This window comes from Gigantopelta aegis, chromosome 14 (genome assembly GCF_016097555.1).
Source record: "Gigantopelta aegis isolate Gae_Host chromosome 14, Gae_host_genome, whole genome shotgun sequence".
Lineage (NCBI taxonomy): Eukaryota > Metazoa > Mollusca > Gastropoda > Neomphalida > Peltospiridae > Gigantopelta > Gigantopelta aegis.
In genome coordinates this window covers 36,695,682-36,723,305 of record NC_054712.1, presented here as the reverse complement: position 1 = coordinate 36,723,305, position 27,624 = coordinate 36,695,682, and the positions used below count along the sequence as shown (strand labels likewise).

Genomic DNA, 27,624 nt, shown 5'->3' with positions numbered 1-27,624 from the left:
CCCCCCCCCCCCCCCCCCCAGCTACTGGGTGTCAAACACTTGATAAATCTAAGCCATTTAGAATAGAAGACATTTTTTTTCTTTAACGACGCCACTAGAGCACATTTATTTATTAATCATCGGCTATTGGATGTCAAACATATGCTCATTCTGACACCGCCATAGAGAGGAAACCCGCTACATGTTTTTTTCCATTAGTAGCAAGGGGTCTTTTATATGCACCATTCCACAGACAGGATAGCACATACCACGGTCTTTGATATACCATTCATGGTGCACTGGCTGGAACGACCATTCAGAATAGATAATCCTATTCTATTTCTTCCCGTTACGTGCGATCGTTCAGTAAAAAAAACGAGCTTGCTATTTTATCCTCCATGACAGTTGACTTACATATAAAATGCCCTGTACTGTCTATGTGAAAAGGGGACGTTATATAAAATTGTCTTGCTGGGGGTTTCTTTCGGTACTAGCAACCTGTAATAGCAGTTGATTTCTTTTATCACACTTTCACAGACCAACCCTAAGTTCAGCGTTTGCTAACTATTTTGACTGGTTTACCGAAATGGCCATTCGGTTTAACGTGAAGCGCATAAACCAGTCTAGAGGAGGGGTTGGGGTTTTTTGTTGGGTTTTGTTGTTGTTTTGTTTTGTTTTTTTGGAGGGAGGGATGGGGTGGCTCCGGTTAGCTGAGCTCTGCCCATGTGTTAAAATGGTCGTAATATGCTAGGCAACAAATAGCAATAATTTTAAAATTCTGAAAGTGTCGTTAAAGAATTAACTTTCTTTTCTTCTTGGTTTTGGGTTGTTGTTTTTTTTGTTTTGTTTTGTTGTTGTTATTATGTTTTTTGTTTTTTGTTGTTTTTGGGGGGGTTGTTGGTTTTTTGTTTGTTTGGGGGGTTTTTTGGGGGGGTTGTAGTTTTTTTTTTGGGTTTTTTTTTTTTGGGGGGGGGGGGTTTGGGGGTTTTTTTAACTTAGGAGAGGTGAGATTGGCTCTTTAAATATATATTTACTGTTAGTGTAGTAAGTGGTTATTGCTTATACATGTGGTTTATTCTATGGTCTGTTTTAGTATGTTAGTAGCGCTATTGGGGGAGTTGTGTGTAGGCAAATTCATTATCCTTTACACAATAGTTTATTCTATTAACAAAGCGAATATTTCTGTTCTGTAATTATTTTAATATTATATCTTTGGCATGACATTAAAATTCATTCATTGATTCATTTAATTAGCTATATTCACATCGCTTTTTTCCATCACCACCTTTTATATTTGCCAGTCGCCCTTTAACATAACTCACAGACAGTGTGGGTGCCACCCATATGAAAAACAAGGTTACGCCAATGGCTACGTTTAAGTCACATACTGCAACTGTTATCTCCCAGTAAGAGGTTTATATCTCTCTCTCTCTCTCTCTCTCTCTCTCTCTCTCTCTCTCTCTCTCTCTCTCTCTCTCCTCTCTCTCTCTGTCTCTCTCTCTGTCTGCCTGTCTCTTTCCCCCCCCCTCTCTCTCTCTCTCTCTCTCTCTCTCTCTCTCTCTCTCTCTCTCTCTCTCTCTCTCTCTCTCTCTCTCTCTCTCTCTCTCACACACACACACACACACACACACACACTCATACACACTCATACACACTTCATCTATCACTATCTCTATCTCTGTGAAGAGTACATAATTTATTGAGAACACCTGGAACACCTGTATTAATGTGACATTATCTAAAACCGAATAGTTTGTCATCCTCACATAAACTCATAATAACATACAGGCGTCGGTGGATTGACGGACCAGTTGTATATTAATTTGCTTTTAACTGAGGGATGAATAATCATCAGACTTCGGGGTCCAGAGCCCCCTTCCTCCCCCTCTCGCTTCATCCGCGTATAAAAAAAGGGAGCGTAACGTGTGCGTGTGCGTGTGCTTGCGTTTTCGTGTACGTGTGTGCGTGTGTGCGTGTGTGCGAGCGTGTGTGTGTGTGTGTGTGTGCGCGCGCGCGCGTGTGCCTGTGCCTGTGCGTGTGCGTGCGTGCGGTTGAGAGTATTAAATTTAAGTAGATAAAACTGATACATGTTAAAGATACATGCAATTTTAAAACAGGTAGGCTACTATTTGTTTAAGTGCATAAGCTATTTACCAATTACCAGTTAAATCAACAAAGAATGTATTTTGAAAGAAACAATCTGGGACCATATTTTCGAAGCTATCTTAGCGCTACGAAATCGTAAAATCATTGCAGGCTATGACGTCAGTGTAGCACGCGCTAGAGTGACGTCATAGCTTACGATTTTTTTTTTTTTTTACAATGTTGTAGCGCTTGACACACACCAAACGATTAATGCCGATACGACAGTCGCATCGGCTTTAATCAAAAGGTGTATGCAGGTGCACATTTTCAGACTACAGTAACTGCTAAATCGACAGTCAAGTTAATTGGCACGTGTGCGCCAAGCATTAGATAGCTTTGAAAATATGGGCTCAGCTCGGGGAGAAAATAAGATGTACACACGGTGGGATCGTCGGACATGGAATTAATCAAATTAATGGCAATACTCTTTAGGCTTCTCAAATTTTAATTTGGAAACAAATGTTAGAAATCGAGATGCCGTTCTAGAACGTAGCCTGAAAATTAAACAACTTTAATTAGACTTCTGCTAGGTTCTGCTAGGTTCAGACTGCCAACTGTCGCGACAGAGTTGGCCAACTCGCCGATCTCTCGACTTCTATGACTGTCCCGTTGCTAGTCTGAGAACTCTTACAGCTCGATTCTCATTGTATACAACGCCTATGACCGATTAGTTGTTAATCTATGCGCACCCATCGTAAGTCGTGAGTTGGGGAAAATTGCAACGCGACCATCGAGTTGACCTACTGCGTCGTGGCAGTTGCTAGTCTTAGCTTAGCATTGCAGTATGACCCTTTTTTCAAGAGCAATGTGGGAAACTTGAGACAAATGCGGATGAAAGCTAATGTTAGTCACAGACTACCAACTGTCATCAGAAAGCTGTCACGACTTCTACGACTGTCCAGTTGCTAGTCTGAGCGCTCTTACGACTCGATTCTCGTCGTATAACCCATTAGTTGTTAATCTGAACGCACCCGTCGTAAGTCGGTAGTTGGGGGCGGGGGAGAACTACAACGCAACCATCGAGTTGGCCAATCCGTGGTGACAGTTGATAGTCTGACCCTAGCATTTTAGTGTTACCTGGGTTTTTCAAAAGCAATGTTGGGAAACTCGAGACAAACGCGGATAAAATCTAATGATATACTAGTATATGAAAATTAGGAATTATACACCTAGAATACTGTCAGAGATACGGTGGAATGCAGAAGCTGCTATCAAAGTAATTATCAGAAAGTATAATATTCAAATTCTGAGTGGCATTTGCTTCCTCTCTGCTGTCAAGCCCTGAATGGTTATTCATTATTTTCATTATCTTGTGACAAAGGCATACACATCTTCATGGTTCCCGGGTTTGTTTTTGTTTTGGGTTTTTTGCTGAAACTGTTTTCATTATTATCATGTTGGTAGACAAAACAGGGCATTTCCAGCATTGAAATAGATGTAACAGTTATTTTAATAAGCAGTAGTGGCGAATATATGATCCCAGTTTAGACATTCGTCTTAGGGTTTTCGGGGGGGGGGGGGGGGGGGGGGGGGGGGGGGGGGGGGTTTTCCGCTAAATATAATTGAAATTCGTCTAAAATATATACTAAAGAACAAAAGAAATGAATACATAATACATGCACATATTGTGTTTCATGATAAATGTAACTCGATAAACACACTGTCAAAATGGGCCCTAAAATGTCCACAAGATATTAATAATTTTTACAGACTCAAAACATCATGGGATTCAAAGTGAATAATTTTACATAAATTAAAGGGACATTCCTGAGTTTGCTGCATTGTAAGATGTTTTCGACTAATAAAATACTTCTACGATTAAACTTACATATTAAATATATTTTCTTGTTTAGAATATCAGTGTCTGTACATATTCAATGCGTTTCTGGTCGTCTTAATATTTGTAAGAAGCCCAAAATGGATTTTGTCTTCAAATAATTTTGTATGTAGGAAAAAATTATATTTTTGGAAATAAAATAAAATTTAACCTAGTACAAATATTAGAACGATCAGAAACACATTTAATATACAACCACTGATATTTTATGCAGAAAAAATATATTTGATACGTAATTACAATCGTTAAAAACGATTTGTTAGTCGATAACATCTCAAAACGTGCAGCAAACTCAGGAATGTCCCTTTAAAGAAAATGAACATAATCAGGCGCGTGTTCAAGAGGAGGGTTCCGGGGATCGAACCCCCTCACCTGCTCAATCACATATTCTTCTTCTTCTTTTCGTATATTTTTCGGGAGAGCATGACTCGACACCACTATAAACTTCGCTTGCCACAATCCAGACCCCCCCCCCCCCCCCCCCCCCCACCCCACCCCCCACCCACCCCACCCCCCTTCTAAAATTCCTGCACAAGCGTCTGTTAAAATCTGCGTTTCTTTTATGCTTCGGTATATATCCTGAGATCCCAGGAATAGTAAATATGCCACGGCTGAGTTTGCGCTCCTCATCACAAACATTTTTGTAACTACCATGAAACGGTAACCGCAACTGTAAAAAAAAAAAAAAAAAGTATATATTTGTTACTTACCATACGCCTGTGCTGTCCATTGTTTACGCCGTCGGCGACTTTTAGCTATTTCTTCGCTTGTGAACATGATTTTCCTTTTTAAATTTCTCTGCTTTATGACTGGAACATGAACACACAATATTTTCACGTTTTGCAATCACGAATACGTTGTAATAAGTTCCAGTATCGAAAACTTCCAATATATTTATTTCATATAGTGTTTCCAATATTAAACTATTTTCACTGTTGTAAGATCACGTATCGAACATTTTCCATATATCTCTTTCAATGTGTTTGCGGTCTTAGATTTTCCCTGCAGTTCAGAATTAAATCTATTTCCTCGTTTCTATGTTGTTTTAAGAAATATGCCTTGCCATATTTCAATAAATCTGTTATGACGGATGACCCGTTACATTCCAGACTTAAAATGCCACATATAATCCTATTTGTAATTCCAACGTGGTAGTCCACATTTTATATTTAAAGCTAATTCCAGCCTGTTAATTGCCTTTTAATAAACAAAACATCTGGCTTGTCTAGTCAACTGACAAAATTAACTTCGGCATTGGAATCACGCTTAGCTTTCCAGGAGCAACAACCATGTCTATCCTTCCGAAACCGTGTATCCGTTTTATCCACAGAGCTCTCTATCAAGTTCCGCAACGGTAGTTAACGTTAATTCTCGCAATTATTTCGTACTCGGAAATGTCGCCATAATAATTACCTATAAACATCATTTCAACAGAGTATTAGTTTTTTTTCTGTCGGCGATTGCTTGGTGGTTCCGTTTTATTTTTGATTTGATAACTGGCGAGATTTTGGCTCTCACAAACACATAGTTCTTGTTTACACATTCCAAATATATCTTTCCAAATGACCACTCGCGAATGCTTTGTTTCGATTACCCGAATTCACGATTCATTCCTTTTCTTTGTCAGCGGCAGACACAAACACGCACGTGCTTTTCCGGAAGTCATTAAGCACAGTTCTGCTCAGCAGACGATTAGTCTTCGCAAACTTTGAATATGGATGAAGTTCTGTGACGCTGTTATTTATTGCCAATACATTTATTGATTAGTTTGATCTGCGGTATCCACAGGTGTTAGCAGACGATAATTCATCACAGTTTAATCATTGAAAACAAAATCCGGATTCGCAGAAATAAATCCATGTTGTTGTGCAGCATTTTGTTTGTTGTGATGTTTTTCCTAAGTAATGTTTCCTGACGTCTGCTGTTTTGTTATCAAATAAAATTTGTTGTTGTCACATAAAATACGATATTTGATATTGTTCCTAAAAAAAAATTCCAAAGGTAAATTAATGAGATGCTCTTCGAACTAGCCACCATCATTAGTGGTATGAGAATAGGTCTCTTGTGGATATGCTGCAAGCTGGTACATCTATAAACACACGGCGATCGTGGAAATGTTACACCGCCCGTAGCTCATCCTTCCAACCGGTGGAACAAACCACCTCCAACTACATACTGAGTACGCATTGATTTTGTTCGACTTTCTCGCGCTCACGGCATTGGTTACAGATATCAGAATCGGTTAGTGGAACCACTGATACAGCGAAAACGTTTATCTGTTAAGGGTTGTTCCACAATCGCGAGGGGAGGGTGCAAAAGCGGGGTATAGTTTATATTTTATATTTTTGTGAATAATGTACAGGGGGAAATGTGTTGCAGGTCATCCACATATTTTCTCACAAAAATATGATGATACAGAGTCGATTCAGGTAATTTGGAACGGTAATCTAAAGACCAGTGTAACAAAATGATTCATAGGTCATTATTCTAATTATCAGTGCCTGTTTTGTTTGTTTTTTGTTTGTTTTTGGGAGGTTTTTATGTGTGTGTTTGTGTGTGTGTGTTTGTGTGTGTGTGTGTGTGTGTGTGTGTTGTTGTTGTTGTTGTTGTTGTTGTTGTGTTTGGGGTTGGGTTTTTGTTGTTGTTGTTGTTGTTTTGGAGGGGGGTTTACAAGGTTACTATATATTTGCTATTTTCTACGTTAACAATGTAATTACTATATTAATTGTCAATAGTTTTACCCTCTGTATTTACTGCCACACAAAGTCATTATCAATTCTGTATGTATGCAGATTTTCGTACCTCACGCATTGTAAAAGTGTAGACAGACAAATTCGTTAATTTCGTCTCAATTTGTGTACAGATTAAAAACAAGGGTTTAACAATAATAATATAACAATGACAAATCGTTGTCATTAAAGGGACAGTCCTGAGTTTGCTGCAATTATTAACATGTTGTCGATAAACACAAACTTTTTAACGACTGTAATTACATACTAAATATACTTTGCTGCATAAACTATCAGTGGATGTATATTAAATGTGTTTCTGATGGTCCCAGTGTTTGTACCAGGACAAACTAATTATGTATATATATATATATATATATATATGGTACGTAGGCAATTATCGGTTTACCAAATCCATTTTGGGTTATTTACAATTACAAACATTAGTACGACTAGAAATACATTGAATATACAGACACCGATATTCTTAACAAGAAAATATATTTAATATGCAATACTACTAGTCGTCGTTACAAAAGTGTTTTAGTCGGAGACATCTTACAAAGTTGTGGGGAGGGACGTAGCCTAGTGATAAAGCGTTCGCTTGATGCGCGGTCAGTCTGGGATTGATCCCCGTCGGTGGACCCATTGCGCTATTTCTCGTTCCAGTCAGTGCACCATGACTGGTATATCAAAGGCCGTGGTATGTGTTATTATCTCTGTGGGATGGTGCATATAAACGAGCACTTGCTACTAATGGAAAAAAGTAGCGGGTTTCGTCTCTGTGACTCTATGTAAAAAAAAATAAAAAATTGTTGACATCCAATAGCCAATGATTAACAAATCAATGTGGTTTAGTGGTGTCGTTAAACAAAACAAAACAAACTAACTAACTTACAAAGCTGTAAACCCAGGCCTGTTCCTTTAATAAACGACCTTTACAATAACAGCCATGTTGTTGCTTGTTTATTGCTATGCTATATATAATGGCAGCAAACAGGCACAGTTCCTGAACTCTGGTTGAGCTCACATAACTATGATTGTGTTGCAAACAGTCCACACAAAAAAGGTATAATTCGACTGGCTCATTTCGTTGTCATGAGACGCCGACCTACAATATAAACAACACCCACCTTTTAGAAAAGTCAAAACAAACAAGATATGTGAGTAATAATTGTGTTACAGTGGCATGGGTCACTCAGTAACTAATGAAACAGTAATACAAATAATCATCGCCATCATCATCACCATGATCATCACCACCACTATCACCATTATCATCATTATCATCATCATCACCATCATCACCACTATCATCATCATCATCATCATCGCCATCACCACCACCATCATCATCACAATCATCATCACCACCACCATCATCATCATCATCATCATCATCATCATCATCATCATCACCGTCATCACAATCATCATCACCACCACCATCGTCACCATCACCATCATCATCATCATCATCATCATCACCGTCATCATCATCATCATCACCACCACCATCGTCACCGTCATCACAATCATCATCGCCACCACCATCGTCACCATCACCATCATCATCATCATCATCATCATTATCATCATCATCACCGTCATCATCATCATCATCATGTGTGTGTCTAATCTAACCACTTTCCTAAATATATTTACTTGCATGCTTGAATGTGAACAGTTTCAATGTAACCGGCCTCGGTGGCGTCGTGGCAGGCCATCGGTCTACAGGCTGGTAGGTACTGGGTTCGGATCCCAGCCGAGGCATGGGATTTTTAATCGAGATACCGACTCCAAACCCTGAGTGAGTGCTCCGCAAGGCTCAATGGGTAGGTGTAAACCACTTGCACCGACCAGTGATCCATAACTGGTTCAACAAAGGCCATGGTTTGTGCTATCCTGCCTGTGGGAAGCGCAAATAAAAGATCCCTTGCTGCCTGTCGTAAAAAGAGTAGCCTATGTGGCGACAGCGGGTTTCCTCTAAAAACAGTGTCAGAATGACCATATGTTTGACGTCCAATAGCCGATGATAAGATAAAAAATCAATGTGCTCTAGCGGCGTCGTTAAATAAAACAAACTTTACTTTTTAGTTTCAATGTACTTGTTTGTTTATTTGTTGTTGATTTTATTTTGTTGGATTTTGTTTGTTTGTTTGTTTTGTTTTGTTTGTATATTTGTTTGTATTGTTCGTATATTGTTTGTTTGTGGGGTTTGGGGGATTTTTCGGGGGAGGGTGTTTTTGGGAGTTTTGTGGGGGGGTTTTGTGTGGTGTTTGTTTTCTGTAAATGTTTTCTGTTTGTTTGTGTTGTTATTGTTTTGTGAGTAGGATGTTTTGTTTGTTTTGGTTATTGATGATGTTGTTGTTTTTGCTGTCGTCTGTTCTATTTTTGTTGTTTGTTTTGTTTATGTTTGGGGTTTGTTGGGGTGGGGGGGTTTAGTTTTCTGAGTGGGGGGGGGTATAATTATTTACTAATTTACACTTTCTCATACATTGTTCACTATATTAAAATATGTTCAGTTTGTCGTTAAAATTAAACTTACAAAAAAATACTTTCTTGTGTTAAAGAAAGAGTGTAATTATGTTCCACTTCAAGCCATCCACACTAAATTTCCTAGGTATCTAGACATGTACGTGTCACATGGGTGTGAGTGTGTGTGTGTGTGTGGGGGGGGGGGGGGGTAATTCAGTTTTGAGGGGAGACATAACAAAGACACACACACACACACCATAGATAAAATCCGGCAGATTCTAGGGGTAATTAAATATATTTTTTTAGGAAGACGATGCCCCATCTCCCCCCCCCCCCCCCCCCCCCCACCACCACCACCACCACCACCACCATCACCACCACCCTTCGGCTACGGACCTGCTCCTTTAACCATATACTGAAGAATTCTCGGACTTAACGCTAGGGGTTTCTTGAAGGCTTTTCGAAACATTAGTTTGTGTGTTTACTGACACATCTGTTGACTAGTAGAAACAGAATGCGTTCTCTCAGCACGCCACGTGTCCCCTGGGACCCCTCTAAACATCGTCCATACATAAAGCATGCTAATCGTTCGTCGACCGTTTACTGGAACGATGAATAGAAACCAAATAATTATGTAAGGGCTAAATATCGAATAAGTAACGACACATATTTATTGTTTTTAAATAGTAAGCTAATCAATGTTGTGATTTAGTGGTGTGTGTGTGTGTGCGCGTGTGCGCGTGTGTGTGTGTGTGAGTCTGTTTGTGTGTGTATGTGTGTGTGTGTGTGTGTGTGTGTGTGAGGACGTACGTTTGCGTGAATATGCTTGCGTGCGTTTGTGTATGTGTGTGTGAGAGAGAACGAGATATATATATATATATAGAGAGAGAGAGAGAGAGAGAGAGAGAGAGAGAGAGAGAGAGAGAGAGAGAGAGAGAGAGAGAGAGAGAGAGAGAGAGAGAGAGAGAGAGAGAGAGAGAGAGAGACAGACAGACAGACAGACAGACAGAGAGAGAGAGAGAGAGAGAGAGAGAGAGAGAGAGAGAGAGAGAGAGAGAGAGAGAGAGAGAGAGCGAGAGCGAGAGCGAGAGCGAGAGCGAGAGCGGAGAGAGAGAGAGAGAGAGGCAGGGAGGGAGAGAGACAGAGATACGGATGCTAAATCAATGTATTTCCAACGCTATATACTAGTATTTATGTATGATAATATTGGACAATTTCTTCTTCACTTTGATACCTTAACTATTTCGAAACCACGCTAGTTATCATTGACCGTTGACCGATTTATTTCAGGAAACTTTTAATAATGTATTACACTGTATAGCCACCTATAAATCATTTTACATTTCCTACAATCGTACACGGAATTAACATATTTGGTTTAATTAATTTAATCTCAATTGCCATTGTTTAGTGTGCATAGTCTTTGATTATCGATGATAGACTATATTTTCATTATTTTTAATAATCAAAAGAAACAAACTGCAGTACATTGCAACATTGCAATATACAGTACACTCGATCACAATTGACAGTACACCGTAGCTTTGGGCTTTCAACAAATAAAATGAAAACAAAAAATCTTCTGCACAACTTGCACAGTGTGTTTGAGAAATAATAGTCTATGGATCATTTATATGTAACGTTTTTGATCGATGTCGCTGTGATCATTTAATAAATTGATTTCTTCTTTTTTGGCTGGATATTGTGAAATTGAAGATGAGTCATTGTTATAATCTCTGCATTACAGTGGATCTGTCATTTCAAATGGCCTTTCATTTCATTTCAATTTATTTTCGTGCTTATATCCAATTAAGGTTCAAGCACGCTGCCCTGGGAATACACTTCAGCTATCGGGCCCCGTGCCTATAAAACGTAAAGTCTAGACTTTAACAAAAGTCCAGCCTTTAACGTAATGCTATTTGAATGGTGTTGCCATGACGTTAAAGTCTGGACTTTATTAAAGTCTAGACTTTAAGGTTTATAAGCACGGGGCCTGGTATGTCTGTCCAGAACAGTGAGTTAGTTGTTAGTGGTTAGTGAGATATACGAGGGTGTTGTTGTCTTACACCTACCCACTGATTCGTTAAAACTCGCTGTGGATGGGAGCCACTATCAGGCTGCGAACCCTGTATCTACCAGTCTTATGTACACATAGTAATCGTATAGCATTGGACAACACAAATCTGCACCAGATCAAAGCCTGGTCTAGGTTTCAAACATATGACATAGGTTGAATTAGATTGTTAGAGGAAACCCGGATACACTGTGTATCACTTTTGGTGTACAAAAAGTAAAGTACACTTATAACGAACATGCTTAAAACGAACTACTGCATAGAACGAACTGATCGTAAAGTCCCGTTTTTTCTCTCTTTATACATTAATAATCAACTTATGCAAATGTGTACAACGAACTACTGCTTTAACGAACTGCTGCTATAACGAACGACTGCTATAACGAACTATCATGGTCCCTTCCAGTTCGTTATAAGAGTACTTTATTTATTCAACAAATGTACAATTAGTTTGCTTTGTTTAACGACACCACTACAGCACATTCATTTATCAATCATCCCCTGCGTGTGCTGTAACCTCACCGTGGTGCAGGGGTGTAACATTTTCTTTGAGAATGGCCAATACAGCGCAAAATTGAAGTTTTTAGTAAAATTCAGTATCCGTAAAATTCTGTGATATTTGTGTTTTTGCACAGTTCTTTACACTGTTTTTGTTTGTCTTGAATTTTTATATTGATGTTGATCATCACTTTATTTATTTGCATTACCATAGTTTGACACCCAATAGCCGATGTATTTTTCGTGCTGGGGTGTCGTTAAACATTCATTCATTCATTCATTCATTATTAATCATCGGCTATTGCATGTTAAACATTTGGTAATTCTGTCATACAGTCTTAGAGAGGAAACACGCTACTTTTTTTCAATTAATAGCAAGGGATCTTGTACATGTATATGTACGATCCCACAGACAGGATAGCACACACCACGGCCTTTGATATACCAGTCGTGGTACATTGGCTCGAACGAGAAATAGCCCAAATGGAGATCTATATTAGACCTACCGCGCATCAGGCCCCAAAATGTAGAAGAAGAAGAAGTTTGTTTTGTAGAACGAAAACACTAGATCACATTAATTACTTAATCATCGGCTGTTGGATGTCAAACCCGCTACATGTGTCTACTAGCAGCAAGGATCTTTTATTTGTACATTCCCACAGACAGGAAAGCACATACCATGACCTTTGACTAGTTGTGGTGCATTGGTCGGAACTAGAAAAAAACCCAAACACTTGAATCGATCCGCCGAGGTAATTCGGTCCTGCGATGCAAGCACCTCAGGCGAACGCTCAACCGACTGACCTACATCACGCCCCGCCCCAAAATATAGAAAGAAAGAAAGAAATGTTTTATTTAACGACGCACTCAACACATTTTATTTACAGGTATATGGCGTCAGACATATGGTTAAGGACCACACAGATTTTGAGAGGAATCCGCTGTCGCCACTGCATGGGTTACTCTTTCCGATTAGCAGCAAGGGATCTTTTATTTGCGCTTCCCACAGGCAGGATAGCACAAACCATGGCCTTTGTTGAACCAGTTATGGATCACTGGTCGGTGCAAGTGGTTTACACTTACCCATTGCGCCTTGTGGAGCACTCACTCCGGGTTTGGAGTCAGTATCTAGATTAAAAATCCCATGCCTCGACTGGGATCCGAACCCAGTACCTACCAACCTGTAGACCGATGGCCTAACCACGACACCACCGAGGCCGGTTCAAAATATAGAAAGAAAGAAAGAAAGAAGTGTTTTATTTAACGACGCACTCAACACATTTTATTTACGGTTATATGGCGTCAGACATATGGTTAAGGACCACACAGATTTTAAGAGGAAACCCGCTGTCGCCACTACATGGGCTACTCTTCCGATTGGCAGCAAGGGATCTTTTATTTGCGCTTCCCACAGGCAGGATAGCACAAACCATGGCCTTTGTTGAACCAGTTATGGATCACTGGTCGGTGCAAGTGGTTTACACCTACCCATTGAGCCTTGCGGAGCACTCACTCACGGTTTGGAGTCGGTATCTGGATTAAAAATCCCATGCCTCGACTGGGATCCGAACCCAGTACCTACCAGCCTGTAGACCGATGGCCTGCCACGACGCCACCGAGGCCGGTTCAAAATATAGTCACATTTCTATATCCAAGCATCAAATTATTTCGCATTTTCCTTTTAACATATTTCCGCTGGTGTCGATTATATTCGAATTTTCGGACTAGGGCTTATTACATTGGTTATTTTTGGGTGCAGCCTTATGCTATATTTGTATATGATTTCTTCTCCTGTTTTTCTTCTTCTTTTTTGGGGTGGTGAGGGGTGAGGGTGAGGGTGTGTGTGTGTATGTGTGTGTGTGTGTGTGTGTGTGTCTCTCTCTCTCTCTCTCTCTCTCTCTCTCTCTCTCTCTCTCTCTCTCTCTCTCTGTGTGTGTGTGTGTGTGTGTGTATGTGTGTGTGATGTGTATGTCTATCTGTGTGTCTGTGTATCTGTGTATCTGTGAGTATGTCTCTTTATGTGCGTGTGTGTGTTTATATGTGTGTGTATATGCGTGTGTATGTATATATGTGTGTGTGTGTGTGTGTGTGTGTGTGTGTGTTTGTGTGTGTGCATGTGTTTGGGTGGGTGTGTGTGTATGTGTAAGTGTTTGTGTATGTGCGCGCGCGCGCGTGTGTGTTTGTGTGTTTATGTGTGCGTATAAGTGTGAATGTGTGTGTCTGTCTGTCTGTCTGTCTGTCTGTCTCTCTCTCTCTCTCTCTCTCTCTCTCTCTCTCTCTCTCTCTCTCTCTCTCTCTCTCTCTCTCTCTCTCTCTCTCTCTCTCTCTCTGTGTGTGTGCGCGCGCGCGCACGTGTGTTGTGTGTGAGAGTGTGGTTTGGGCGGGGGTTTTTTGTTGGTGGTGGTGGTGCTTTTGGGTTTGTTTGGGGTTTTTTTTATTGTTTGTTTTGTGTATATCAAAGGCCGTGGTAGGCTATGTGCATTTAAAAGATCCCTTGTTACTAATGGAAAATGCAGCGGGTTTTCTCTCTAAGACTATATGTGAAAATTATCAAATGTTTGACATCCATAGCCGATGATTAATAAATTAATGTGTTCTAGTAGTGTCGTTGAACAAACAAACTGTTTTTGTTTGGTTTGTCATCTGGTTATTGTTTTGTTTTGTAAATAAGTATTCATTTGATTTTCAACTTAGGGGAGGGGGCAATGCCTTATCTAATAATATATTAATACTCACAGTAAGCAACATTTAGGTAATTTCTGCTAAGACCCCTAAATATATATGTTTTGTATCTGATGCATGATCACCACTGACGACTAATAGCCTACGGGCAGCTATTTAACTTTTGAATACTTGCATTAGTCTACCCCATGGCCTACTATACAACAATAATCTATTATTGGGACCAAATGCCAAGTTTAAAACAACCACACGCATAAGCGTACGAGACGGGAAGGGGTATTAGGGAGTCACACACACCCAACTCTCCCTCTCCCCCCGTTCAAATCACATCTTAAGTCTTTAACGTCATGACAACGCATGCAAACTTAATGAGCGTGACGTCATTAAAGATTTGACTAGGCTCTAAAGCACATGCCCTCATATTGCCGTTACGTAATAAGTGTAAAAGAAAATCTCCTCAATTCGGATGACGGTAAAATAGCTTCCATTGACCAAATATCGACCAAAACGATTGTCTTAAACAATGTTTTGTTCATAAAGACATGGACTAAAATAAATTTATTTTACAGATGAAGAGTGAATTGGATGGATAATTATTCGTGTTGTTAAAGGTAGGAAATGATCTGTGTGAATGAAAACTGTAGGCAGCTGAACATTTTGTATACCTTGAATGTGTAATATACCAATGCCAAGCCAGGAATTCTAACAGGTATATATGTATGTACTGTAGTAATACTTCTTAAACGTTGTAGGCCTACTGGAGAAAGAAGATGGATTATATTAACACGACGCTATCAAACCAGCCTTTTGCAGATCTGCCTTCATTTCATTATCAATATGATTACGGTGATAGCACTGATAGCACTCTAGAGTCATCACCAGGTCAGTTTGGAATAATTGTGGCCAACGCTCTGACAATGATATTCATCTGCACTGGGAATGTTTTCACCATCGTGGCAGTCTGTGTGACGCCGGATCTGAGAACCCGATGCAACATGTACACTGTGTCCCTTGCCGTGGCGGACTTTTTTACCGGACTGATAATACCGTTCTACTCCAGCGACTTGTATCCGCCGTTCCAGGAGGCCCTGGACGATCACAAATACGTCTGTCTCATTCGTTACGTGTTTCTCTTCACGTTCGTGTCCAACTCCGTCCTGACTATGATTGCGATATCGGTTGATAGATACATTTTCATCAAATACCCGCTGCATTATTCCACCAAATGCAGAGTTGCCACGGTGGCCGCCATCATTGCCGGAACATGGATCCTGTCGTTCGCAATAGGAACCGTCCCGCTGTACTATAATCTATGGAATAAAAACAGGCAATGCCAAACGTTTCAGCTTCTTCCGGCAAACTACAGACAGTTCACATTGTGTCCATTGTATCTGCTGTGTTGCCTCATAACTGCTGTGATCTACGGGTTACTCATCAGGGAAGCTATACCACAGCAGCGCAGAGACAGTCAGTGGCAGCTGTTCCACCACGATAAAATGTCCTGGTGGAACCGCAATAAAATTAAGTCCATCAAAATGTTCATGCTTGTATTCGGGATTTTCTTCGTTTGTTGGACACCAAGTTTTTTAATCATCCTCATTGGATACGGTACGTCTGTAAATCCCAAGTTAATTAAGGCTTTCATGGTCCTGGGTTACCTAAATTCGGGAATGAATTTTGTGATATATGCATTCAAGGATCGAAAATTCCTGAATGCATTCAAGTCTTTTGTGGGAATGAAGAGAAAGTCGGCAAAACAGTCCACTAAGGAAAACTTTGTTTTCAGTATTGACGGTTCATCGAAAGATTCGTTTGAAGGAAGATTTCAAAACGATGATCCAAGGGAAGCACGATGGAAATTTTAAAAGTACGAGGTCAGTTAGACAGACAGACAGACAGATAGCTTAATGCATCACCTCATTACAACAGAATAAAATGCAGCATATACATGCAAGCAATATAGATTATAAAATTGTAATGGGCCACTCTAAGATACTTTTAAAGGAAGAGTTCAGAACAGTGATCTAAATGAAGGACGTTGGTAATTTATTTTACAAGGATAAGGTCAGTTAGACAGACAGACAGAGAGATAGTTTATTAAAGCATCACCTCATTACAACAGAATAAAATGCAGCATATACATACAAGCAATATAGATTATAAAATCGTAATGAGCCACTCTATTTATATGTGATGCGACGGTACAGATGAATTCATTCGCAGACTTCCTGTCACAACCAGCTCAGTGTCCCACGAATGGAATATCAAAGGTTGTGGTTGTGTGCTGTCCGGTCTGTGAGGGAAAAACGCATATAAAAGATCTCATGATGCTAATGGAAATAATGGAAAGATGTAACAGGTTTTCCCTGAAGACTTACCAAATATTATTTGATGATGATTTACCAAATAGATCTATGCTTGTTTTGACGATGATTTACCAAATAGATATATGCTTGTTTTGACGACGATTCACCCAATAGATCTATGCTTGTTTTGACGACGATTCACCCAATAGATCTATGCTTGTTTTGACAATGGTTTACCCAATAGATCTATGCTTGTTTTGACAATGGTTTACCCAATAGATCTATGCTTGTTTTGACGATGGTTTACCCAATAGATCTATGCTTGTTTTGACAGTGGTTTACCCAATAGATCTATGCTTGTTTTGACGATGGTTTACCCAATAGATCTATGCTTGTTTTGACAGTGGTTTACCCAATAGATCTATGCTTGTTTTGACAGTGGTTTACCCAATAGATCTATGCTTGTTTTGACAGTGGTTTACCCAATAGATCTATGTTTGTTTTGACAGTGGTTTACCCAATAGATCTATGCTTGTTTTGACGATGGTTTACCAAATAACCGGTGATTATTTTAATCAATGGGCTCTAGCAGTGTAGTTAAATAAAAACAAAACTTTATTTACAGGAAAATCTCGCTGACCTGTGTAGATTCAACACAGCTCGGGCGATGCTGATACCAGTGAACATTCAGCTAATTACAGAGGACGATCATGCATGGAAAATAAAATACGTTCATGATTTGTAGACAGAAATGACAAGGAATTTGTGTGCGACGGTTGTTGCAGTTTAAATTTTATTTAATTTTTAAAATTTATTATTTATTTATTTATTTATTTTCATTTAAAATGTTGATTATTATTGTGTTGAGGCGGGACGTAGCCCAGTGATAAAGCGTTCGCCTGATGCGCGGTCGATGTAGGATCTATTATCGTCGGTGGGCCGTGGTATGTGCTATCCCGTATGTGGGATGGTGCATATAAAAGATCCCTTTCTACTAATGGAAAAATGTAGCGAGTTTCCTCTCTAAGACTATATGTCAAAAATTAACAAATGTTTTAACATCAAATAGCCGATGATTAATAATGCAAAGTGCTATGAATGAGTTTGACTGTTATTTTCATCTTGATTTTTTCATATAAATTGCATATGACAATATAACATTTTTGTTATTTCTAAAACACTTACATTTTCGTGTTATTTCAAGCCAAACTGGAAAAAAAAGCTCTCAAGACACACACATACACGCACACACATGCAGACGCACACGCGCACGCGCACACACACTCACCCCCCCCCCCCCCACCCCCCACCCTCCACACACACACACATGAAATGGAGGCTGATACGAGTTATATAAACAGACACTTCGGGCAGCTCTGGCGGTCCCATGAGAGCGTGCTTGAACATTGCATGGATGAACAGAACTTGGCTCGTTTATTCTCCTACATCGGAATCTCAGATCAGAACATTAAATCTAGAAATAATTCGCGTTTATTATCGTATAAACTGGCCATATATTTGAACAAGCAGATCTCCAAAATAGCAACAGAAGGCTGGATCAATGTTCGAGAAACGTCATTGCGTTGGTGTAAAAAAAAAAAATCTAAACAAGAGGATAAAAGCATTCGGCCTCGGTGGCGCAGTGGCTAAGCTATCAGACTACAGGCTGGTAGGTACAGGGTTCGCAGCCCGTATACTGGCTCCAACCCAGAGCGACTTTTAAGGGTTCAATGGGTAGGTGTACGGCCACTACACCCTCTTGTCTCTCACTAACCACTAACCACTAACCGCTAACCAGTTAACAACTAACCCACTGTCCTGGACAGACACCTCAGATAGCTGAGGTGTGTGTGCCCAGGACAGCGTGCTTGAACCTTAATTGGATATAAGCACGAAAATAAGTTGAAATGAAATACACTAAAAGGCAAAAGTTACTGTGACACACAAAAGATAAAGAAAATTGATGGTAAGTTTTTACTGCCGTGTATGAAACGTTATTATATGGAAAGAGAAATATCCGAAGGTATGGAAACGAGCAATAGTCCATGAAAAGGGCACACCTGCCATATGCAAATGAGCCACATCACACAGTCAGTAGCGAGTGTGTCCACCTTGAGCATTGATACAGGCCTGGCACCGTCGTCTCACTGATGCCACTAAACGCTGGAGAAAGTTCCTGGGAATTCCATTCCAGATCTGAGGAAGGATCAGCGTGGTTCGGATCCATGTGTCTTGGCGAGGGGTTGTCATGGGTGGTCGGCCGCAACGAGGGCGGTCCCTGACCTGGTTGTTTTGTTCATATCGTTGCTATAAGTGCCATATGGTGTTTCTGTGGACGTTGAATTGACGTGCGACATCACGCTGCGAGGTCCCAGATTCAAGCATCCCTATGACTCATCATCTGTCATTTTCATTGAGGCGTGGCATGACGAAATTGCATCAAACAGTTTACTAATGGTGTTTTTCTGACTTCTGGACTTCTGAAGGCTGCACAGAGTGGCAATGATTTGCGACTGAATGTCTGGCCTTTTATGATGAACACTAGACAGGATTTCTCCCGAATATTCCATGTTTCTTGCACAAAGCATGCGATCGCTGCAACAACTGCTTGGTTGCATTTCTTTGAGCTGTTTCATGCACATTTTCTCCGGTTTACATCCATAAATCCATTCACAAATTTATTACTCCAAACAATCCATGTCACAATAACTTTTGCCTTTGAGTATAAATAAATGTGCCCAGCTCTATGTTATTAGTGGTTCTTTGTTGTACTTCATAATATCTCGTGTCTTTAGTGTTTCATTTTAACTTATTTGTCGTGTTTATATCCAATTAAGGTTCAAGCACGCCGTTCTGGGTACGTACACCCCTCAGCTATCTGGGCTGTCTGTCCAGGACAGTGGGTTTGTTGTTAGTGGTTAGTGGTTAGTGGTTAGTGAGAGAGAAGAGAGTGTAGTGGTCTTACACCTACCCATTGAGTCGTTAAAACTCACTCTGGGTGGGAGCCGGTAATGGGTTCGCAGCCCGGTACCGGCTCCCACCTAGAGCGAGTTTTAACGACCAGCCTCGTGTCCTATGTCTTAGCTACGACACCACCGAGGTCGGTGTCTTCACTGTAATTACCATATTTAGGGCTGTTTTAAGCTGAGTTCAGGATAGAACATTGAGGAAATTGCGTTACAAAATATTTTGTTTCGCAATGGTTTCACTGTTTGTGAGTTAGTAAAAGAAAGTTATTAATTATTGTTCTTAAAGAGTCTCGGTGGCGTAGTTGTTTTATTAATAAACATACACGAGCATGCATGCAAACGTGCGCGCATAAATACACATACATCAATACATCAATGCATGCATACATACAGACAGACAGACAGACAGGCAGGCAGGTAGGCAGGCATCCATCCATCCATCCATCCATCCATTCATCCATCCATAGATGCATACATTATAGGTCCCATGCATGTGGTTGAGTTAAACAGTATCCTTGTATGTGGATGTCTGGATAGCTCAGAACGCATCGTGGTTAGTCTGCAAATTTGCGGGCGATTTGGTGCCATAGGTTCGAGTCCTTAGCAAGGATTTAATTATCTCCTGCGCCAGTGCGTTAATATCTATGCATGTAACAGCCAACCTCGACATACATACAATATATAGATATTCATACATCAATACATACTAGTCAGTGCCAGGTCTGCCCACTGTGCCATGCACGTAAGCGGGATCAACCGCGTAGATTGTAGAACCAATGCATGTGGTTGAGTTAAACAACATCCTTTTTTATGGATGTCTGGATAGCTCAGAATGCTTCGTGGTTAGTCTGCAAATCTGCGGGCGATTCGGTGCCATAGGTTCGAGTCCCAGCAACGGCAGGGACAATTTTTAAGGCCAGAAAGGATTTAATTACCCCCTACGCCAGTGCGTGAATATCTATGTATGTAACAGTCAACCTCGACATACATACAATACATAGATATTCATACATCGATACATACATACATACGTACGTACGTACATACATACATACATACATACATATTCATACATCAATACATACATCAATACATACTATCCAGTGCCAGGTCTGCCCACTGTTTCATGCACGTAAGCGGGATCGACCGCGTAGATTGTAGGCCCCATGCATATGGTTGAGTTAAAGAACTTCCTTTTTTATGGAAGCTTCGATAGCTCAGAGCGTATCGTGGTTAGTCTTGCAATTTGCGGGCGATTCGGTGCCACAGGTTCGAGTCCCAGCAACGGCATGGGACAATTTGTGAGGCCAGAAAGAATTTAATTATCCCCTGCGCCAGTGCGTTAATATCTATGTATGTAACAGTCAACCTCGACACACATACAATATATAGATATTCATGCATCAATACATACTAGCCAGTGCCAGGTCTGCCCACTGTTTCATGCACGTAAGCGGGATCGACCGCGTAGATTGTAGGCCCCATGCATATGGCTGAGTTAAAGAACTTCCTTTTTATGGAAGCTTCAATAGCTCAGAGCGTATCGTGGTTAGTCTTGCAATTTGCGGGCGATTCGGTGCCACAGATATTCATACATCAATACATACATACATACATATACATATATACACACACACACACACACACACACACAAACACACATATATATATATACATACATGCCTCAATAGTTTTTTTGGTTGTAATTTGCAAAATTTCCAAATTGTCGCAATATTTAGGTATTTCCTGTCCCGAGTCAGACCCCCGATCTTATCGGAAGCCGGATTCGAGATAGGCGTGTTCGAAACCATCAAGGTATATGAACACGTTAAAATACTAGCCTAGCCAAACCAAGCCTCAGTAGTTGTATTTTTGTCTAACAACATAAACGTGTGGTTTGTTTTATTCAGAATTACAGATCTATTATTACATTCTACTGTAGATGGTGATAACAGATGAACAGCTGGTGTTCTCAATAGATGGTCATACGGCGTCACAGAAGGTTTATTTCACAAGTTCACGGTTGAACGAATTTCACCTGTTAAAAAAAAATAGAAAAAAATAGAAAAACTCACACCGCTATCGGTATAGCATCTATACCTATCGTTAATACATGTACCAAATAACAAATAATTAATCATTAAGTCCTGTCTCAAGGGACGTACTAAATAGCCGAGGTGTGAGTGACAGACTACGTGATACTAATTACTAGTGTCTTGTATTTAGAACACTGTGCAAAGTTTACTGTGGCTCTTTCATAATATACCCGGATTGAAATTGCGGGACGTAGCTCAGTGGTAAAGGGTGTATACTACCAAATCAAGTCCCATGGATGACAATAGTGACATATGTGGCTATAACTCTTACTTGCAGCGTATCAATCGACATAAACGTCACGAATATAAATACTACCACCCCTCACCCTTAAAGTAAATCATTCCCAAAATACCGATACCGATACCGAGCCTGAAATTTCAATACCGCCCAGCTCTAGTCGCACGGTTCAAATCCACTCGGTGAACCCATTCTCTGATCGGATTTTTTTCCCGTCCCAACCAGTATCCCACGACTGGTATATCATAACAATAGCATTACGTCATCATTACCAACTGTGAAGAGTTACAGAGATAAGGACGTTTTTTTGTTAGGACATCACAAACATATAGATAATGATGATGAGATGGATGGTGAAGCCGCAGTATTTCTTTTCAGTATGAAGACTAGTTGACAGGACCGTGCTCCACGCTTGATGTTTATATGCACTTTCCCCGTGGATATGCACAGTACATACCATGATCTGTGATATACCAGTCGTGGAGCACTGACTGGGTCGAGAAAAACTTAAGTCCATTATGAGCTATCGATCCTGCGATCTATCGAACCTCAGGAAAACGCCCTACCACTGAGTTACATACGGCCCCACCGATATCAACAATGGCATGTCGGTAGAACGGCGCCCTATTTACATATAATAACTTATCCTATATAGTATCATAGTAAGAGGGCGATTACGATTGTATCGATTTTTTTTAGTAACTACAAACTGTTGACAGTTATGTGTCGTATCGAATTTAATGGCGATACATTAAGCTTTCATTAACATTTACATAGTTTATGCATGTTGGTACGTATCTGATACAAGTCGCACATTAACTTGCTGGGTGGTGCATGTAGCGTGTTAATTCAAGTCTATTTACAGAAGATTTTCACTTTGACTAACATTTCCTTTTGCATGTGAGTGGCTGTTAAAAAGAAAGAATTGTGAGAGTGGAAGAAACGGGAAACAGCCAAACAAAGAATCGAAAAGTAAACAGGACCCAGTTTTTCTAGTATATATCAAATGAATTTAAGGGTCAGACGATATTTTCGACATTATTTTTTGAATGTCAGTTATTTTAGCTAGACCATAATGTTACGCATGGTATTGTTCCATTTTGACGAAAGTGGGTCTAAGCAACCCATAAATGAATTAAAATCCACTGTCATTGACACTGTCGACTAGTTCTAATGGCGAAAACATGCTTACATTTGCACGTAAATTAGGGCGAAAGCGAAAGGTCTGCTAAGTGCCCATAACTTGCTTTTTCACAAAGCGCTTCATTTTCACGCTTTGCACGTGTATTCCATGTTCCCAATGCTGAATATCCGTATAATTGGAGCTTGCGTTCGTGTACGGTGCACACTCCAAATTCGACAATGGTATGACTTCAACTGACTATCGAAGATCGAGGAAGGGCTATTGCTTGGCTTCAGGATGGCAATACGCAAAGAAATGTTGCTCTGAGACTTGGTGTCAGTCAGAGTGTCGTTGGCGGACTGTGGCAACGGTACCAAGCAACGAATTCTGTTCGAAATCGTCCACGTTCGGGAAGACCCCGAAGCACTACAAATAGAGAGGACCGCTACATCACCAATATGGCTCTACGTCAACGCACAACCACTGCACGCCGATTACGTGACAATCTGCGGACTGCGACTGGAACTCGAGTGTCTGATCAAACCATACGCAATCGTCTGAGAGCCAATAATCTACGCTGCCGTCGCCAGGCTGTTCGACCACCACTCCTACCACGTCACAGAACGGCCAGACGTCACTGGTGCATGCTTCATCTGCGGTGGCAACGTGTTCAATGGGGTCGAGTGATGTTCACTGATGAGTCCAGGTTTAGTCTCCAGTTCAACGACGGTCGGGTTCGTGTCTACAGACGTCCTGGGGAGCGCTTCGCTGACGTTAACGTTAGACAACGTCACCGGTTCGGTGGTGGCAGCGTCATGGTGTGGGGCGGCATCTCTATCCACCACAGGACCCCCCTCTATGTGGTGGATGGCAATCTGAATGGAATCCGCTATCTGAATGAGATTATGCGGCCGTTGGTTCTCCCAGGCCTTCAGCAGATTGGCGGCGGGGCAGTTCTGCAGGATGACAATGCCAGACCCCACCGCGCCAGGGTGGTAACGGACTTTCTCAGACAACAAGGTATCGCCAGGATGGATTGGCCAGCATATTCGCCTGACTTGGCCCCAATAGAGTACGCCTGGGACGAATTAGGCAGGAGAGTTCGGGATAACCATGCCCCTCGGCCAACCTTCATGATCTGGGTCAACTTCTTATGGCAGAGTGGCAGGCCATTCCCCAAGAGTTCTTCAGACGTTTGATCAACAGCATGAGGCAACGATGTGTCGAGTGTATTCGCGCCAGGGGTGGATTCACACACTATTAAACGAATGTTCTAATGTGTAAAATCCATGTTTGACAACCTTCAACTCTGACAGCATGTCATGTGACTTTCTTGTATACAGTGACGTTTATTTGTGGGTTTTTGTAAATATGGAACAATAAATAAAAAATTTGGTGTAGTTTACATCATCAATCTAATACACTCTGAAACTTATTTGGTTATACATTTTTGACCCTTAAATTCTTTTGAGTAGTATATATATTATAATACGCAAGGCTGTTTTTACGGTTTCCATATATTGTCGACAGCTTTCTTTGTACTAACCCGATGCCCGCATTTTGCAAGGATCTTTTTGCGTTCAGGTCAGATTGACTACGATACACATATTGAGATAACTATTGTATACATAAATGAATTCCATAAATACAACAGCTGTCACGGGGATCCTATAATACCCGTAACTGAATGAAACACGATTATCCAAATATCTCTCCTAACTGTATATCTATTAGATCTCTCTGTAACGGGCAGTTCAAAACCCGCGTGGCTCGTCTAGGTATGATCAGAGATAAGATCTTATATAAAGTATGTATGATTATAGCACGTTTAGTTCACTAGAAAACACAACAAAAATACAATACACTTTGGAATCTGTATTAATACTACGCTGACAAATGTACTGCCGCAGTAGTTAATTAACAACAACAAATAATAACAACCCAGAACTGATCACTTAATTAGTTAATCTCTAGGTGTCTAGTTTACACAATATTGTAATCACTTCACCGTGACACAACACCCACACGTGTGATAATTGAGAAACGCTTCCAGGGGAACTTAATTAATAAAGGAATTACAACTCTATTCCTAACTGGTTAATTTTTAATTAACCCTTATCTACTCATTCAGTAACCTTGTAATATAGAATTAATAATGGTACCTATCACAATAAAGACAATAACCTACAGTTTACCTAGGTCCTCTAGGATGACTGGTTAAGCTTTATATATATTAGAACAGTGAGCCTACAGTTTACTGCGTCAGATTACCGGCAGCACCGTCTAAATAATATTGGTATAATACAGTATTAAAATATTTAAAGTCACATCAATCACATCAAGGTTATACAACAGTGCAGAAATAATATATTTACCAGTCCGGACGGACAACGTTCCCCCTGGAAGCCTTCCTATGTTTCTCCCTGATATCTCTAAAACCCTAGCTATTTATTATAAATCCCAGTATCGCCTGGGGGTACATCGCGGCACCGAATACCTACAACTGATATTTCCACAGCGACCAAGACGACAATTTTCCTTAGATGGCCAGACTTGCTGACGCCAAGTCGCCAAAATCACGGTCGTAAAAACCGCACTTGCGGAGGTATTACGTAACTACTGGCCGCATGGCCTCCGCACTTGGGCTGGGTGTGTATTAGGCACAGCTCGACCACGGTCGCGCGGAGGTATTACGTAACAAAGTGCACACCTGGGCTTAAGTGTATATTGGAACTGCACACGGCCCTCTAAAACAATTAATATCGCCACAGGCGAAAACTAAATTAAGAGCCTGTTCCGTCACACACCCCCACCTCAAAAAGGATATTTCCTCTACTCTAGGAATAGGGAAATATACTACATTAAAACAAAAAGTGCGTTAAACGACGCATCCGGGCATTTATAACACATAGTAATAAGGTGACTACCAGTAATCACACTGAGTCTCTGAGTCCCTGGTATACAAATAATATATATAAAAACAAAACAGAAATCAAGAATGTCAACACATTATCATAACGTTCAACTTCGGGACAGGGCATCAGCGATTACATTAGAAGTGCCCTTGATATGTTCAATGGTAATTGGGAATTCCTGCAGAAGAAGACTCCATCTCAAAACTCTCTGGTTGGTGGCTTTCATTCTGTGAATGAAGGTAAGCGGATTATGATCAGTAAAGACCACCACTTGATGCACTGCCGATTTCATGTAGATCTGAAAATGCTTCAGAGCTTGTACCATGGCCAAAGCTTCCTTCTCTATAGTGGAATAGTTCACCTGGTGTTTGTCAAATTTTTTGGAGAAGAAACTTACAGGATGGTCCAGTCCATTTTCGTCTTCCTGGAACAGCACAGCTCCAGCTCCCACGTCACTGGCATCCACAGCTAGCTTGAAAGGCATTCGGTAGTCTGGTGCTGCCATCACGCGAGACAAGGAGAGCATCTTGAGACGGTTGAATGACTTCTCGCATTCGTCTGACCACTGGAACTTCGATTCCTTCTTTTTCAGTGTCGCACGTTTTACAGGTTTTCTCCGATAGGCATGCTGTCGACTCGGTGTAGCGTTGGGTTCCAAGCGCACATCTTGGATTAAGGTATTGGTAACCGTTGGAAGGTCCTGACAAATGGAAACTTTGTCTTGAATCAACGTAGTCAACTTTGCTCGCTGGGGGCTCAAGTCTGCTAGAATCTGGCTGTTGGTTAATTTGATCTTCGCAGTCTTGACGTCATCACAGGAAATTGAGTGACTCTCAATTTGGACCGGTAACTCTGGAACTATCGGCAGTTTGTCAAAATAACCTTTTAGCAAATTGATGTGACAATACCTACTTTTCCTAACCCTATCAGTAGTGTTTATCACATACCCTGTCTCATTAACCCGTTTGCGCACAACATAGGGCCCGAAATACCTGTTCTGCACAGAACCCCGTTTAATGGGAAGGTACAGCAGCACCTTATCCCCTGGTTTAAATTCCCGACTCCTAGCCTTCCTATGAAACACTGATTTTATTTTGCTCTGAGCATAGCTCAGTTGCTTCCTAGCTAGTTCGGTTGCCTGCCACCTCCTATCTCTAACTCTCTTATTCATTAATACTCCCATGTCCATATCATAACCTGACTTCTGATCCTCCATCTCACCCTCAGTTAACAAAGTAGTGCGAGCTGCCAACAATTTTGGATCTTGGATCAACCCCCTGCTCTTGGATCAACCCCCTGCTCTAGAACTAACTCTTGTCTATTACAAGGTAAGTCCACTCTATCACCCACAACTGGTTCATTTCCACATTTAATTCCTCAGTTGACTTATCTACCATTTTACTGATAACCTCATCCACTCCAATTTCATGGCTCACACACGTGTCAGACAAATCACAAATATCCTTTGGGTCTCGTGTTACCCTTCTGGCCATAGCCCTAGTCTTTACACACGCAGGATATCTAATCTCATCAACCTCACTCTCTTCTATTGGTA

General features: G+C 40.7%; 2 protein-coding genes across 3 annotated transcripts in view; one reads left to right on the top strand and one right to left on the bottom strand.

The window, feature by feature from the left end:
• The window catches only part of LOC121388093 (short transient receptor potential channel 3-like), a 251,271-nt gene extending 245,148 nt beyond the window's left edge, over window positions 1-6,123 (bottom strand). The window contains exon 1 of the mRNA XM_041519309.1: window positions 4,672-6,123. Within this exon, the coding sequence (XP_041375243.1) occupies window positions 4,672-4,738 (67 nt within the window). The 5' untranslated portion in view covers window positions 4,739-6,123. The remainder of the gene's footprint in view (window positions 1-4,671) is intronic.
• Window positions 6,124-14,828: 8,705 nt separating this feature from the next.
• Window positions 14,829-17,883, top strand: LOC121389533 (adenosine receptor A3-like). 2 transcript variants are annotated; one of them, XM_041521197.1, is made up of 2 exons: window positions 14,829-16,289; window positions 17,354-17,883. In XM_041521197.1, exon 1 carries the CDS (start codon window positions 15,193-15,195, stop codon window positions 16,285-16,287), a length of 1,095 nt encoding a protein of 364 aa, XP_041377131.1. In that variant the 5' UTR covers window positions 14,829-15,192; the 3' UTR covers window positions 16,288-16,289; window positions 17,354-17,883. The 2 variants fall into 2 exon arrangements, with proteins under 2 accessions (XP_041377131.1, XP_041377130.1); XM_041521196.1 differs by having other exon boundaries at window positions 14,829-16,296.
• The last annotated feature ends 9,741 nt before the right edge of the window (window positions 17,884-27,624 follow it).